This window comes from Cynoglossus semilaevis, chromosome 11, assembly GCF_000523025.1.
Source record: "Cynoglossus semilaevis isolate Cse_v1.0 chromosome 11, Cse_v1.0, whole genome shotgun sequence".
NCBI classification, from domain to species: domain Eukaryota; kingdom Metazoa; phylum Chordata; class Actinopteri; order Pleuronectiformes; family Cynoglossidae; genus Cynoglossus; species Cynoglossus semilaevis.
Window position 1 is genome coordinate 15679690 of NC_024317.1, and position 16696 is coordinate 15696385.

At 40.4% G+C, this 16696-nt stretch overlaps 2 protein-coding genes across 2 annotated transcripts; one reads left to right on the plus strand and one right to left on the minus strand.

The window, feature by feature from the left end:
- The first annotated feature begins 8 nt into the window (after positions 1 to 8).
- On the plus strand, positions 9 to 7574 carry syt2b (synaptotagmin IIb). Its single transcript, XM_025060028.1, has 8 exons — positions 9 to 203; positions 278 to 438; positions 2326 to 2448; positions 2869 to 3036; positions 3819 to 3986; positions 4148 to 4265; positions 4556 to 4689; positions 5327 to 7574. The coding sequence occupies exons 1-8, from the start codon at positions 71 to 73 to the stop codon at positions 5540 to 5542; spliced, it is 1221 nt and encodes a 406-aa protein (XP_024915796.1). The 5' UTR covers positions 9 to 70; the 3' UTR covers positions 5543 to 7574.
- A 734-nt stretch (positions 7575 to 8308) lies between these two features.
- On the minus strand, positions 8309 to 15741 carry LOC103386532 (protein phosphatase 1 regulatory subunit 12B-like). The gene is made up of 7 exons (XM_008320844.3): positions 15418 to 15741; positions 12299 to 12315; positions 12077 to 12215; positions 10993 to 11094; positions 10644 to 10694; positions 10483 to 10533; positions 8309 to 9370 (listed from the first exon to the last, which is right to left on the minus strand). The coding sequence occupies exons 1-7, from the start codon at positions 15517 to 15519 to the stop codon at positions 9284 to 9286; spliced, it is 549 nt and encodes a 182-aa protein (XP_008319066.1). The 5' UTR covers positions 15520 to 15741; the 3' UTR covers positions 8309 to 9283.
- Between the last annotated feature and the right edge of the window lie 955 nt (positions 15742 to 16696).

The window sequence follows — 16696 nt, forward strand, 5'->3', positions numbered from 1 at the left end:
ACTGAAGTGTAACCGGTTAAGAAGTCAGCCTGTGGCGCCTCCTGACCCCACCGGCGCCACCACTGTGACCATGGCCCCCACCCCTCCTGCCATCTCCACCACAGCCATGGACATGTCCGGCTCCAACAACACAGAGATCAACAAAAATGACATGTTTGAGGAAATCAAGAGCAAATTCCTCAACGAAATCGACAAAATCCCACGTAAGCAGAACCACCATGTTGTTAGAACACGGCACGTGTCACTGACACTGACGCTGCTCTCCTGTCACCGACAGTGCCTCCATGGGCTCTGATTGCCATCGCGGTGGTGGCTGCGCTGCTCATCCTCACCTGCTGCTTCTGCATCATCAAAAAATGCTGCTGCAAGAAGAAAAAGAACAAGAAAGGGAAGAAAGGCAAGGATGGTTTCAACATGAAGAACATGCAGGGCGGCGAGGTATGATGCCTTGTGCTGAGAGGTCTGAGGAAGCAGTTGTTTTGATGCTTTGCCTCAGTGCTACACGTACCTTCAGTGATCGAATCATGTCTTTGTAAAGATTTAAAAACAGCAACATTTTTTTCCTCACCACGTTTGATCTTCCACCAGCAGCTCTTTTAGGCCAGACTGTAGAGGACACAAGGAGAGCGCTCTTCCCCTCACTCTTATTCGATGTTGTGCTGTGGTCTGGTTTAATCTGTGACGTTATTCTATAGTGGCCGGGGATGAGAAATGACGTCCATTTGAAAAGATGTGGACAACAGTGTCACAGACACTGTGGGCTGAAACATCTGCTGCAAAACGTCAGGTGATGATGAAGGAAAAATAAAACACTAATGCACCGACAGTTTGAAAGTTTTCAACCAAAATAGATTTCAAATCAAATAAATGCATTTCAAACATCTGGCCTTCCCATAGATTTTCCCACTTCGGCCGTTAATTACAGAAGTTTCTTATGAACGATGTGGACGAGGACGTCATTTTTCATCCCACCTGTGGTGGTGCTGGTGTTGACTGCGTCTTTTCTTGTCGTGTGTTTGGTGTTTTGTGAGTTGAACATCTTCCTTTCTCTGCTCTCCTCCTTTCTTTTTTTACGCTTTGTGTCTGTCCGTCTGTGCCTCGTGTTTCTTGACTGTGGTGGACTTCCGCTCTACGGTAGGTGGACAGTTCCCGCTGATGCTCTCTGGCCCTGCGGGGTGGAGGGGGGTTTCATGGAATGAAAGTCGTAGCTTCCTTTGCTTTTATTTTTACATTCCCCAAATTTGATTTATATATTTATTTTATTTTATTTTTACAGCTTGAGAATGTAACAATGGAAAGCTATGATATGCTCCATAAACCCCAAAGAGGAGAGTCTAACCATCTAACACATTGTTCCTGGGACAATGTAAACTGTATTGGAAATATTGGACACAGAGATGCAAGACACCGTTAACACGATTAATCTGTGCATGTGATGAAAGGGCATGGTTGGTTGTTTGGGAGAAATAATGGTGGTGATGGTGATTTAAAAAAAAATGCATGAGAATCAATCACTTATGAATTTGTCCTTCTGGCTGTAAAACCCAAGGAGGTGAAAATGTGGAGACACCGGACGCAAATGCAACACAAACAAAGCTGAGGTCACCTTAACAATAAGGCTTTTATTTACCTCCCCACTCAGACATTATTCAAATAACTGGCTGTGCCCTTTAATCCTGAAGCATTTTTTGTGATGACGGCAAACAGAGGAGACAGGCATTTATGTGATGGGGCGTAAATTCAGAGGGTAAACACAACACGTAGGTTAAAGACAACTCACTTCCAACCAGTCAAATGATTCACAAGCGCTGACACAATCCAATGAATGGTTGAATGTAACGTCTTGGTCCTTTTTTTCCCCTAATATGCACTTCCTGTTGCGATGTAGTTCCAATCTTCTCGCATATTTTCGTGACATCTGACCCCCCTGATATCAGGAGAACTTTGCTTACGTCTGACTGCATCGATACAACACTTAGCAGAGTTAGCATGCATTGCCTTAACTGACTCTGGCTGTCACTGTACTGCACCAGCATGTGGAAAGAAATGCCCGATGATCCAGAACACTGACAAACAGGTGTGGCAAATAAATGAACCTCCAACGTTTGAGGATGTATTTGTGTGCTGCCCAGTAGAGATTTATGCCCCATTAAATGATCAAACCTGCTCATCACGACAGGTAAGAAGGAACCAAAAAAAAAAGCCTCTGGAGTTCCAGTGTCTGTGGCATGCTGGCTGTGGTTGGGAGCCCTGTGTCAGAACTCATTATACCCTGAACTCTAACACAAGGTCTTGTTTCTTACCTTCAAACCACAGAAACATCAGGATGATGACGATGATGAGGGAGAGACTGGACTGACAGAGGAGGAGAAAGAGGAAGAGGAGAAAGAACAAGAGAAACTGGGGAAGCTGCAGTACTCCATCGATTATGACTTTGAGAATACAAAGGTCTGTGGTGACTATAGTACTTTACTTGATTGTGCTGTGGTGACCCCTGTTGACTAGATACTAGTGTACACAATGACCCCATGTGGTCACTTGTGGTCAAACATGCATGGCAGGTGGGCTCTAGGATCTCAGGGCATAAGTACCAGACCACTGTGTGGGGCGACTAAAAGCTGCAGCTAGCAGCACAAGACTAGGCTGTTGAGAAAATGACTTGATGGAGTCCGTGGAGGACACAGGACCAAGGTTCAGTCCAGGATCACAAAACGTCCTCTAATTTAGCAAAGAAAACAAAAATACTTCCAACTTCTCTTTGGAAGATGCTCGAGAGGATGTAGGTTCTTGTTAGCCTTTGTGCAAAATCCATTTACAAAATTCCTCGTGGTATGCGTATAACATGCTGTCCTCTTCTTACCCACCCAGCTGACCGTCGGTATCCTCCAAGCTGCTGACCTCATGTCCATGGACTCTGGAGGAACATCTGACCCTTATGTCCGAGTCCTGCTCTTCCCTGACAAGAAGAAGAAGTTTGACACCAAAGTACACAAGAAGACGCTGAACCCTGTCTTCAACGAGACCTTTGTCTTCAAGGTGAGTTTCACGCACACACACACACACACACATGCAGCCCTACAAACTGAGGCAACAAACACACATGTGGCGTAGTGAGGGATCTGCTTAACCCGTGGCTGTAAAACTTTCACACGGTGTCAGTTTAATATTAGCTTGTCAGCGCTATTTGTGTGTACGTGTGTGTACGTGTATGTAATACCCCCGAGCCAGAGCAGACCACATGACGCTCTCTCCTCTTCTGGCTAATGAGGTCCACAGAGACCTTACCACACACTCTGGGCCAAACTGGGAGTGAAGTCCATCTGTGGGTGTAAAGACAAATTTGAAGAAGCAGAAATTAAAAATGAGAGGGCGAGAGAGACAGAAGGAGAGAGGGTTGGAAAGAGAGAGAGAGAGAGAGAGAGAGAGAGATACAGAAATGCTCATAGGTAAAGCCTTCAGGGATATTTAAGATTCTTTCCCTGTCTTCCAGAGTCAGCTGCATGTCTACACACCGTATATACAGTAATCCGCCCATCCACTTATCTTTGCTCTGATTCACAGGCGAGATACGTGTTGTCATTCACACACACTGCAGGGAAGAGTTTTCATTTTACCGAAGCTCCTTGAGATTCAATTACCAGCCTTATTCCCAGCATGTCTTTGAAAGTGTGATTTATAGACAATTCAAAGAAATTGATCACATATAATAAACCTAAACAGGCTGATGAAGTAACAGTATTTTATACGATTTAAAAAAGTGTATTTTCCCAAGGGTTTTTTTATGTTTTTCAGGATGTAAACCTGTGTTTGTTCGCCAGGTGCCCTATGAAGAACTTGGAGGGAAGACCTTGGTGATGTCCGTTTATGATTATGACCGATTTTCCAAACATGACGTCATCGGTGAGGTGAAGCTGCCGATGAACACCATCGACCTCGGACGTCCCATTGAGGAGTGGAGGGATCTGGAGAGCGCTGATCAAGAGGAGGTGAGGCGACCACCGTGGTCCAAGTAACTGAAAAAGTTTGGTTGAACTGCAGAGAATTTTATTTTCGAATTCATACTAGGTTTAACTGACCATCAAAGATACATAAAAACTTGATGTGTGATACTTTTCAGTTCTGACTTTTCTCTCTGATTTCTACTCAGCCTGAGAAACTGGGCGACATCTGCATCTCCCTCCGCTACGTCCCCACTGCTGGAAAACTCACTGTCTGCATCCTGGAAGCCAAGAACCTGAAGAAGATGGACGCCTGTGGATTATCTGGTAGACAAATCTCATCATTACTGAATGTTTGTATTCGCAAATGTATGGCTGTGCATTTGAAGAATTTAAATGAGGAGTTCACATGCTGTCAAACTCAACTATCAATAAAAACACTTCTGCTTGTAAAAAAACAAAAAATCTATAGCTAATTCCATGAGAATTCGTAAAATTCCAGAGTTGTTGAAAAACCTTTCTAATCTAAAAAGCAAAATAAAAAAAAGTAGCAAAGTTACAAGAAAAGAAACCATTGGTTTCAACAAGGTTAAAAAAACTGTTGATGTTTTTTTCAGATCCCTACGTAAAAATCCAGCTGCTGCAAGGAGGAAAGCGTCTGAAGAAGAAGAAGACGACAGTGAAGAAGAACACCTTAAATCCATATTACAACGAATCCTTCAGCTTTGAGATCCCACTAGAACAGATGCAGGTGCTGTACAAAAATGGGGAAACTTTCATATCTCTGATTGGATCTCTGCACAGCCAGTGTGGAACAGTAATAAGATTTCATCCCATAATATCCCTACCAATGGCCTGAAACATTAGAGATCAGAGGTATCCATTTTTTTTCTGGGCCATTGAGCATTTACCACAAATGATTATCCATCCATCTTTGTCCACTTATCCATTACCAGGTCGCGGGGACAGCAGTCTCCACGACCGCCACCCAAATCACACTGCACCGTACCAACCCCTCGTGAACCTTCCTGTGGGTGGTGAGTCCACTGGAAGGTACCAACTGCCCTAACCGGGACTCGATCTTGCCCAGGAGGTGAACGCTGGGGTTCCACATCAATGGCAGAGACATTGCCACTCTATAAATTATATTGTATTATATTAAATTGTCATTGATATTGAACACTATTCAGGTATTTTTGATCAATAAAGTACCTGAGGTACCTCTTTGTACTTTAATTAATTCAGTTGATAACCTCTGCATTAGAGAAAAAATTCATTTCAGGGTAATCCATCAGTAATCCTCCCACAACAGACCTCTCATAATTTTTTTTTACATGTAAGGCATTTGATATCACAGGTTAATTTGTTCTTTCTTGTTGATCCTGTAGAAAATCCTGGTGGCCGTCACTGTGTTTGACTACGACAAGATCGGAAAGAACGACGCCATCGGGAAGATCTTTGTGGGTAGCAAAGCAACCGGCCTGGGTCTGAAGCATTGGTCTGACATGTTGGCCAACCCCCGTCGCCCCATCGCCCAGTGGCATCCATTGCAACCCGAAGAGGACATCGACGGTCAACTGGCGTCTTTGGCCGCAAAGAAGTAACTGGTTCCACCAACCAGCTAATGCACCTTCCAAACTTCCAATTCCTGTTCCCTACTTTGCATGAATCCCATGATGTAACACTTGATGGCGTGTCAGGAGAACCACTCAGCAAAAAGAGACGTTGCAGAAGTTTTTTTTTTTGGTTATAAACATCCCATTTCAAACCTGAGTTTATGTGGAAAGAAGAGGCGTTGAATTATCAGGTGTCTGTTTCACCAACTCTTGGTCTTTATAGACTTGAAGAAATTTAGAAAACTGATTCTTAGGGTGCTTACGGTGAACGAAAGTCTCGCTGAAGACGATACTGGGAAAAAAAAGCTTTATAGTTTAATAGAAGAGCATGCTTTACTGACCTGCCCCACTGCACTGCTTTCACTGTTGTATTTTGCTAATATGTGTGCTATACCTTGCAATAGAAAGTAATATAGTACCGTGCTGCTTCCAGCACTCGGAGTGGGACTTGAGTACGTAGAGAAAATGACAAAAGGTTTAACAGACATTGAATGGCGTGGCGTTGATCTGATTTCAGATCAGATCTGTTTCTGAATCATTTTATGAGTTGTTTTACAGCTGGGAAGGAACATCACGGTTTCTAGCAATCTTTTTTTGTGCTGTCCTGACATCTATGCATTTAAACGTCACACGCGCTGTTTTAATGTCTTCAGAGAGAGATCTGACGTAGGACAGGAGATCATGGGTGCCTTTTCCCGACAGGACACTTGGGGGGGTAAATCAGTTGGCCCTGGTATTTATTCTGAACAGAGAATGTGTTACAGACAGCATGTGGATGTTCTATGACGAGCTGTGCTGCTGACCACTTGGATGTAAAACCTTGTTGACCAGTGGGGATCAGTAAAGGTTGTAGAAGGCGATGATGCTCAGTTGTTATAAATATCTATCTGTTGATACAGGAAGGAAAGAAAAAAGAAAACATTTTTACCAGCGATTTGATTGTTTTTTTGTTTTTTTTTCCCCATTTCAGCATTTGAATAGTGTGTTGTGATTAGGAAGAATTTGACGGCAACTATTTTGACAACTGTTACTACACTTTTTAAGAGAAGAAGAACTGAACCACAAGCATCACAGATTTGTTCTTGTGTCACATCTTTCCATATTGTACAAGACCAGGACTATGAGCTTGAACCAAAAAAAACCCCCTGGAAAACACGACGTGGATCGTGTTGTTGAGGTCGATCGCTCACTTCCAGGCTGCGGGCTTTGTAGACAATGGAGTGAAACATGTTGAACCATGTTAGTGTTGATGGAATAAAGGTAGTAGTATAAAGTCTTTATATACAGACTGAAGGGATGTGCAGAGGTACAGAGTCTGTGGATGACCAATAGACTTTAGGGCCAGAAGAAGAATTGACTTAATTAAATTTATACTTAGTTTAGTAACAAAAAATAAAAACATAGAAAAAGTAATAAAATACTGGACAAATGTAATGGTTAAAAATGATCAAATTTCTACCTCAAATCTCACAGTATGTTCAATACTGTTGTACAATTTACCATTAAAAATATGTAAAATAAATAATTAAATATCTTAAAATATAAATTCCCGAATAAATATTTAGAAATATATTAGATCTTTGTCATAGGGCTTCTTTGAGGTTATCTTAAAACTAAGAAAAAATGTAAATGGAACAATATGGACATTATTGGTCTGGAATGGCAGAAATGGATTAAAGTACAACAAAGGAAATGCATTAAATGGAATAAGAATACTTATTTGAGGTTTTTTACAATATCAGGAAGAAGAAAATTTGGATCAGATTAGGAAGTAGAAGAACAAACAAGTTTGGATAATTAGGTCAAATTTCAACCATCTTCAGCTTCTGTCAGCCGTCACCTCATCAGCAATAGTGAAAATGACCTTCGCTCTCGTCCCGTGTCACCACTTCCTGTTGTCCACATTATGCATTGCTCAGATTTGTGAATAGACCCGCATGAATTTCCAACGATGATGTACATAGTAGCATGTTTTGAAGAGGATCCATTACTATATTGTGTAAATGTGTGTTTGTGTTCTATGTCACTATATTGTGTAAATGTGTGTTTGTGTGTGATTTTTTTTATAATAAAACCCAGTAAAAAACAAACAACAATATGCACTGACTGCAAAGTGTATGTATTTTTGCTAAATGAAACAGGACTGAATGTACGTCTGAGCTGATTCACGTTAGGGCTCATGGGCTCCTTCAGGCCTGACACTATAGCAGGGTTGCTCTGTGTAACGTGTGTGCAGAACCAATGTTTTTTTTTTCTCATAATGCTGCATGGTTGTCTTATTTCTTGTCATTTTTTTGTACGTGCTGAAACCAGTGTAACGGTATGCTTGGGCTACACGACAACAATGTAATTACTCTTTTATTTCTGCTTGCAGCTGTGTTTCTTGGTCCTTGGATCGGCAGACTGTATATATTTAAGCGTTCTATATAAATATAGATATACATACAGATGATTTTCTATCTCAGTGTACCGTAAGTGTTTCCTTCGTTGACTCCTGCCAGATGAGTGTCAAGTCTCAGTTACCTAAATGTAGATAATGTGGAGAGAAGAAGTCTGACTCAGTCCCTTTAATGTTCCCTCAAATGTACCCTCGCGATTTTCTGCTGTTCAAATAAACCTGCTCTTATTTGTCTGATCACACTCTGTGATTGAAATCAGTCATTTGCAGTAAAGACGACCCAGGCTGAGTTTGTATTTGTTTTTAACGCAGTCGTTTATACTTGATGTACTGGTGAGAAAAGTAACACACACACATTTGTATATGTATATGTATTTATTATTATTATTATCATTACACAATGACTGCAATTATGTACAATGACCTGAACTCAACACTGCTGCACTGCTTAAGGATTCCACACCTGATCTCGAGTTAAGAAGATAGTGACATTATGTTGAAAACAACAAAACAAAAAACAAAATACTAGTGTAATAGTGGTCTGATATAAATGAGTGTCACGAGTGGCTCTGGGGCCACAGGTTGCACACCCCTGGTCCTGGCTGATAATGGAATGATGAATGTTCTTTTCGTTTCAGATGTCTTGTGTCAACACACACACACAGCTTGATGTGAAGAAACGCCGTTGGATCTGTCAAGGCACGTATTCAATGTTCATCATTTATTTTTATATTAAAGTTTGCGGGTTTTTTAGCATTAATTTAGACACAAAATTCATAATTTTTGGATTATGTCATTGTTCACTCCAGCAGAATGTTTCAAATCTTTGTTTGCCGGTTAAAGTTTGTCTGTTTATGGTTATTGAACCCCAACTCGATGTGATTATTGACTTTGACTTTTATTAATGTGATTTCACTCATCCAAATTATTCTATTCTCTTGTCTTTTGTTCAGCGATGTACTCCACTCTCCAACATCACACATGTCAGAGGTCGAGGTAAATCTGCCAACTCATCGATGGACCAGTGACCTTTCACACCACAGCTGATCCTCCATCACCGTCTGCTGCTGATTGTTCAGAGCGTCTTCCCGGGTGTGTATAAAAAACACACTGAGCATTGCAGTTTCCATGGTAATACCTAGGTGAACATATTATATGCAGCGTTCCGTGCCCATATGTAGACAAGGAAAAGCTGGGCTGTGACTCTGCAGGTCTGATTATGGTTTAATATCAAGACGCCTCTACAGAACTGTTTGTTTAATCATAGAATAAATGTAACTGAAGGCATACATTTCAGTGATAAATAGATCAGGCCTCTGGAATCTCTAGTCTTATTTAGACAGTTTGGTGATGACACGGATCAGAGCTCCATTTTCATCCTTCAGCCTCTGATTCTCCATCTTCAGCTCTGACTTAATCTGAACACAGGAAAGAGGAAACAAATAAAATGCACACCTGAATTTAAAAATAAAATACAACAACGTTTAATTGATATTTTAGAGATCATGTTAGGTTGGATAAAGTAAAAATGTAACTGTAGTTCATTTATCTGAGTCAGACACGTTCAATATAAAATTATGATATTTTAGAAAAAGTCATTTTTGAGATAGTATACTTACTATAAATAATGTATACAATAGGAATAAACACAATTATATTACACAATTATATTTTATCCAACCAACTAAAGCGTTATAAACAATCAAATAAAGTCATTGAAAATAAATTACAATAAATAAACTCAAGGGCAAATTTAATAAATATAGACATCAATTTGTGGGCCGATTGTGGTATCTTCATTAGTCGGAAGTGGACCTCAGGCCAGAAGTTTGAGACCCCTGCTTTAAAAGCGTTAGGAAAGCGGTTGGGGCAAATCCACCATTAACAATTAGTCAGTCCATCACCGGGCCACATATAGAGACAAAAAATCATTCACACTAACATTCATACCAACGGTCAATTTAGGCGTGGGTTCCAGTTTCTTCTCATAGTCCAAAACATGCTCTGTAGGGAATTAGGGTTGATAGGACTCTGTAGGTTGGCCAAAGGGATTGGTGTCAGAGCCCCTCCATACCCCCAGTAGATAATGGATGGATAGATGGATGAATTAACCATTGTTTTAAAACTCAAAACAGGAGAATCTGAAAAAAATGCTACACTTGGAAAGGTTGAGATTGGGTCTACACTGGTTTCTTTACAAACATTATGTTCTGATGGCTGTGTGTGTGAGACAGAGAGACAGAGAGAGACAAAGAGAGAGAGGGAGCAAGTCATTACTCCTCAGCGTTCAACAAAAAACTGTTGTTTCACTGACAACGGCCCTTATTCTCTGTAAATGAGAGGTTCAAATAAAGAGGGTCTGACTGTAGAACAGAGGAACTCTGTTAGGACTATTGACAGTAGATGGGCCAGTTTGTGTCTGAGTGTCAGTGAAGGAAACACTGTGTTTCTGTACCTTACAGTTATGTCTCCATACATTCAACTGGATCATTCAGACATTATAATGAAAGATGTGGAAACGACCCTTTACCTTCAGCTGTTCTTCCATGTCTGTGATCCTCTTCTTGAGACTCCAACTTTCCTGTTGGGAATTTTTAAAGCACTATTTGAAGTTGGTGTAGAGAAACATGTTCTGACAGTGCAGGTAATGTGATACAAATTATATTTAGTCGAAAGAACAATTGAATTTACCAGTTTTTCTGCCTCCAGCATGGTGGAGTCAGAGTCTTTCACTCTGCCCTTCTGCGGAACAAAAGTTAACAAATGAAACGGCCTCCGTTATTTAAAAATACAAACACAATTTAGCCCTGCTTATCTAACAATAGCAGCTTCCTTGTGTAACTGCTATTATCCCTGTGACATTTCATACAAATGACATTATTTTTGACTCCTAGACATCATTTTCCATGTGAGGATAATCATTTCAATTATTCAATGCACCGTGGTACCCTGAGGTGCCTCTGCAGCAGAATGTGAAGTCAGTTCTCTAACAGCCGTGAATATATGAAATGTAAATATTTCCTGGAACACACTGGTGTACCTGAGTTCTCTGCAGTTGGTCCTGAATCATGACAAGCTCCTGTTTACTGGTTTCCAGTCTGGACTTCAGCCTCTGGTTGGTGGCCACAGCCTTTTCATACATCTGCAAAATTATCAGGAGTCAGAATTTACCAAGACATCCAGCAGGGGGCATTGCAAAGCTGACAACTTTAGATTTATACTGTTCATCTTTAGAGCCTGATTTTTAGTCAAATGATTTGTTCAAGGAAGGGAAACCAAAGGATTGATGACAGTTTCGTTTTCTTCACACGCTTGTTTCACAGCTCTGTTATCAACAGCTGGTTACTGTGCCTTTACCTTTAAATGGTAATGAGCCACGCCCACAATTGTATAACTTTGATCCAGAGTCTGATCTGGAAGAAAAAAAGCTCCAGAGGAAAGTGAAGAACAAATGTTCTAGTTTTGCAGCCATGTGTTCTGTTCTTGGATAATGAGATTGAGCTAGCTAGTGCTCATATGCTTAAGCCTATTTGTATTATTAATATATGTAACAGTAAGGTGAAACATGAAGGAGCCACCACAGAGTCATTTGGAATGTTGGAATGTCTTACCAAAAAATCCTAAAACGTAAGAAAAAATGCCAAAAACCTATTGGTCATTTAGCACTGTGCTACATTAGCATTTGTGGTTAGCTGTGATAGCAGTCCAGCAGTTGTGTATGTTTAGAGTAATTTCCAAATCCTTGCTGAGGTAGCAGTGGTAGACTGGGTGGAGCTAGCTAGTTTTTATCATAAAACTACTTACTACTACTAACTCCATATTTGCATAATACGTCCCCTTTACTTTTACTGTGTTAATGACTGTGCTATATGAACAATTTTGTTAAGAAATACTGAGTGTGCAGCATTCCTTGGATTATTGCGATATTTAATAAAAGTGGATCTGACAACACAACAGCCATCATATGCTGTGTATTATTTACCAGTGACACTGTGATGGTGACACCTACAGTAGAGTAAAGTGATAGTAGAGTCTAATGATGGTGAAGCAGCAGCGCAAGCCTCACTACACTGATCCACTGCAGCTGCTGGAGACCTGATCATTGGCCCGTTTGTGTTTCTTGCCTTTTTATAATCATTCTCTGTCTCTTCTTCTGCCTTTTTTCTCGACGACAGTCTGTTCTCTCTGCGTTTGAAGTAGGACTCGGCGTGGTTGGTCTTTGTGTCAGCGGTGAAGACTTCACCCGGTCCTGAGGAACTCAGTCTGAAATGTGAGATGTTAAGGTTTTAAAAAACAACACTGCTACAGCTCTGAGTGTCCTAGAAAATAACTGGGGGTGTTTTTACCTGGACAGCCTCTCATGCTGAAACGAAAGAAGAAGAAAAACACTTGTTAGAACTGCTATATCTGATACATCTCAGATTTCATTTGTTAAAATCAACTCACTGCTGGCCCCCATCATGTTGTTTTTTATGTGTCATGACTTTTATTTAGTGTCAGCCTTACAGGCTCTACTGAGAGAAAAAAAAATCTATTAAATCCATTATATCACATGTAGACAAATTTAAAATATACATACATAGGTGTGGAAATGTCCATGTAGTAATTTTAGCAACTAAAAAGTAAGTTGAAAAGTTCAAATACATTTTTATCTTTTTCAGGTAGACACAAGTGCATACTGCTATAGTATTAATCCTATCAGCAGGGGTCTTCATTTGTACATGGATGTCTTTAAAGGTAATGCAGGTGTCCGCAAACTATGGTACGCATACTTCTGCTGGCACTTGGGCTCCCCCTAGTTGTAAAGGGGAGAATTTGATTCTTATTAATAGAAGATAATTCAGGCCCATAAATAGGCCTGTTTGATATGCTTGCTCTCTGTGTGTGCTATAAAGCAATCGCTCCTTTATTAGGAAATTGGCCTGACTTTTCAAATGACAACACAGCCAGATAGATTCATACTGCCTGCTCTATACACACAGCGGATCTCTACAATAATGCTGGCGTGTAAGCTGAGTTTTAGTAGAGTAGTGGTAGAGCCTCAGGACTGAAGGGTTTGTTAATTAACCTACGCACGGTCAGAGAAAGTGTTACATTCAGTTCAGGTTCAAATGTCAGTAAAAATGAACCTAACATGAAGTCTGGCAGAGACAGTTGTCCTCTGATGAGACGTGTCCTTCACTGTGTCTTTTAATGAAGGTTCCTCCTCCTCCCCAACAAGGCTGACGTGGAAGACACACTCTTCAAACACCGTCGTCTCTCTGTCATTTATCTGAGCACCTGCCTATTACTGGACGAATGTTGACTTCACAGACTGCGAGCTTGTAATGTGTCTGTCAAACCCTGTTAAACAAACAGCTCCCAAGTATAATCTGTGCTGCAGTGTGTTTACATCTCAGAAAGGCTGAGGGGAGAACGTGTCTCTCAGTGGATCCACGGCTTGGACAGGCTTTCAATGTTAAATTCACTTCATCTGTGTCCTTTACTGGAAAAGGCCATTATTCCTCTATCAAAGGACAATCAGAAAGTTCTAAGACTTCTTATATCGCACATATCTCCAGGAGCTTTGACTACTTTTATCATTATGTTTGTCATGTGCTGAGATGTGTTGAAAACGTTTTAATAATTTGTTTCAATCCTCAAAAATGAATCCTCAATTCTTACAGGATTAGATATAGTTCAATCTCATGCCCCCCCTCCCAAATAATAATAATTAAAAAAAAAACAAGGAAGTAAATTTCGGAATATGAAATATAGGATATGACCTGGTGTCAAAGGTCATCCTCCAGAACTCATCCTAGGAATTCTCTGACTGAATCATTGAAGATGATTGTAAACTTTAGTGGAAGACATGAAGGGAATACCATTTTTGGAAGTATTTTCTATAACTCTATCTAAGTACTTTTTGACTTACCAACAACAGACAAAAACAACAGCAAATAATTCAAAACAAATATATGAGGAGGAGAGCGGAAGAAACATTTTCTTTTCAAATAATATAGATGCAAATACCAGTGTGAATCAAGGATCAAAAATACACATATACGCAAGTATCATTGTATATACCTCTTCAAATGCTAAAGTAAAAGAGCACTATGCTCGCTAACAGGCAATCAACACATCATTGTCATAGAGATTACAGCTAATTTTCATGCACTGATCAAACCAAACCAACCACAGAGTAGAAAAAACCCCAAAACAACCTCCTTCCCTTAATGTCAGTTTGTCCGCATAAATACTGCTTATGCCCAGATGTGTATCACGGACCACCATTTGATTGCCCCTGTCTATAATTACAGCAAATCCCTGTTTCTATAATGTCGAAAGTATTTTTTTATAGATTTCTTGTCCTTTCTCTGACCAGTCTAATAAAACAAGATCTTCATCTCTGTAGAGAAGCAGTGATGTTTTAAGCTGGGTATGTAAACAAAGTGATTGTCTTGGGCTCAGACATGTTTGGATCTTCTGCAGACTCTGATGTCACCTCTCACCAGGCTCTTCGCCTACACTCGGGTCTTCGTGGCAAACAGTTATTAATGATACACAGTGTACAGCTCCGGAAGAGCCTGGATTTAGATTTAGGGACATGACATATAAACAGATGCTGACTGCTTGGTGTATATGAGCTGTCTCCGTCACTAAGTTGTCCTCCAGTTCCCCCTCCCGCCTTCCCAGCCACCAGCATCCCATGTAGAACCTCTGGTCTGCTGATGCGATTCCCAAGTGGAAAATTTTAGCATCCCGTAGGAATTGCAGAGAGATAAACATCCATAAATACTCTGTCTGTTTTCCCACAAGCTGCTCCTGAACTCTCAGTCCTTCATTCCCTCTGTTCTATGTCATCCTGTTTCTCACTCCTGCTTTTCTTCTCTCTCTCTCTCTCTCTCTCTCTCTCTCTCTCTCGCCCCCTCTGTCTCCTTTCCTCTCTTCCTGTCTCTCCTCTATCTCGCACTAATGTTAACTTTCTTCCTCGTACTTCTCCCACTGTGTATTTTTAGTTGACAAAAACAGTGAATACTAACAATGACGTTTTCTTGTCTTGTTTTTATTTACACAAACACACAGTGTTGCTGTTGTTAAATAAAAAGCAAATGTTAAAGAAATAAAAATTGTTTATTTTAGTAAATTATGGTTCACTGTCTGCAGCAAATCGACCCAAGATCTCTGGTGGAGTATGTGTACATGTCTGACATAAGACGAGTCGTCTAAGTCGGACCACATACCAGTAGTTTTGACACTGAAATATTCTTACGACTCCTGAATTTCTGAGGAGAGACAACTAGATAACATTTTTGTGTTTTTCTGTGTACTTTTTTTTCTGAGATTAGCAAAAATTACTTAACATTTAAGAGAAAAGAGATCAAAAGTAATACCTCAGTGGAACAGAGCAGTTCTGATGTTTGCTTCATATCAGATTAACATTTCCTGTTACACAAACACATCAACAAAAATACTTAAGTCTTACCCTGAGGCTCCTGGTCGATGCTGAGGTTGGAGGTAGAGCGGAGTCAGAAAGAGTTTTTCTGCTCGCTGGTTGATCTTTGTTGTGGGATAATACTGATGACATTATTCCAGAGCTGATTAAACCTTAACATACAGTAAAAAATAGAGCCAAAGTACTGGGAATTACAGCAAACTATCTAATCTAACTGTGAATATGTATAAATGTAAATATATGTCTTAAATTTAGTTGTAAGTTCTCATCTTTCCTCATTTAAAGTCAGCACCTCTCAAGTGTAATCCACATGTGACGGAGGAGCATTACATATGAACAGAACTAGAGTGAGCTCTGGAGAAAGTGCTGTGACTGTGCAGTAGACAGGCGGTGTGTGTGTGTCTCTGTCTGTGTGTTTCTCTCTGTGTGTGGACACAAGGATTTGACAGCTGTATTGTTTACATGAGCGCATGCTGTAAGCTAACAGTCTCCATGTCAAATTTTAAACGTGTAAAATATAGTAAAGACTTACTGTTTTTTAATTATTGTTATTATTATTGTTGTTGTTAGTAAGCTGTAGCAATTAGACTCTAGTGACAGCAGTTTGAGTTTATTTTTGCAAAATGATAACAAACAAAATTATCTTGTATTCTTCACAGACCACTTTTTATTTTTTTCCCAAAGTTGTTTATGATATTACATGAACGAAACGACGAACTAAACGAACACGAAGATCTTCACATCCATTTAAGTTATTGCCTGTAGTTTCTAAGATTTGCCACAAGATAGCAGCAAGAATCTGTGTGGCTTGTGAGAGACGTTTCAGTTTACACAATATGGCGTCGTCGGGACTTGTGTGCGGGTACTTCCGGTAAAAACTTCCGGCGTTTGAACATATAAAGCGGGAGATGCCAGTGATTGAGTTTGAGAGTTGAGTATTACAGCCTTTTAACAATGAATGTTTTTAGGATTCGAGAAAGGGGACATGTCCTTCAAAGTGTGAAAGCCTCAGCACTTCATTATTGTGTGCCGTCATGCACCGTTTCGTCGCGTTATAACAAAAAAGTCACCTTCTATTCATTCGCCGCTGACGCCGTGGTACGGGCTACGTGGATCCACAGAGAAGGGAAAACTTCAACCCGACCTAAAAACGCCCAAGGTTATAGTCAGCATTTCCAGCAGCCTGACTTGAATGTGACTGCCGCTGGGCCGAGGAAGCTGAAGAAGGGAGTCCGACCAGTCTACTTCTCATGGAATTGAATACGAACGACCTGCGTCCAGACTAAGCGTTTGGGAAGGAGTGATTAAA

Coding starts and splice junctions, on each gene's coding strand:
- syt2b (XM_025060028.1), top strand. CDS start 71: ATGGCCCCCACCCCTCCTGCCATCTCCACCACAGCCATGGACATGTCC. Junction 3,987..4,147: donor AGAGCGCTGATCAAGAGGAG/GTGAGGCGACCA, acceptor ATTTCTACTCAG/CCTGAGAAACTGGGCGACAT. Junction 4,266..4,555: donor GGACGCCTGTGGATTATCTG/GTAGACAAATCT, acceptor TGTTTTTTTCAG/ATCCCTACGTAAAAATCCAG.
- LOC103386532 (XM_008320844.3), bottom strand. CDS start 15,519: ATGTCATCAGTATTATCCCACAACAAAGATCAACCAGCGAGCAGAAAA. Junction 10,695..10,992: donor ACCAACTGCAGAGAACTCAG/GTACACCAGTGT, acceptor TTTGTTCCGCAG/AAGGGCAGAGTGAAAGACTC. Junction 10,534..10,643: donor TGCTGGAGGCAGAAAAACTG/GTAAATTCAATT, acceptor AATTCCCAACAG/GAAAGTTGGAGTCTCAAGAA.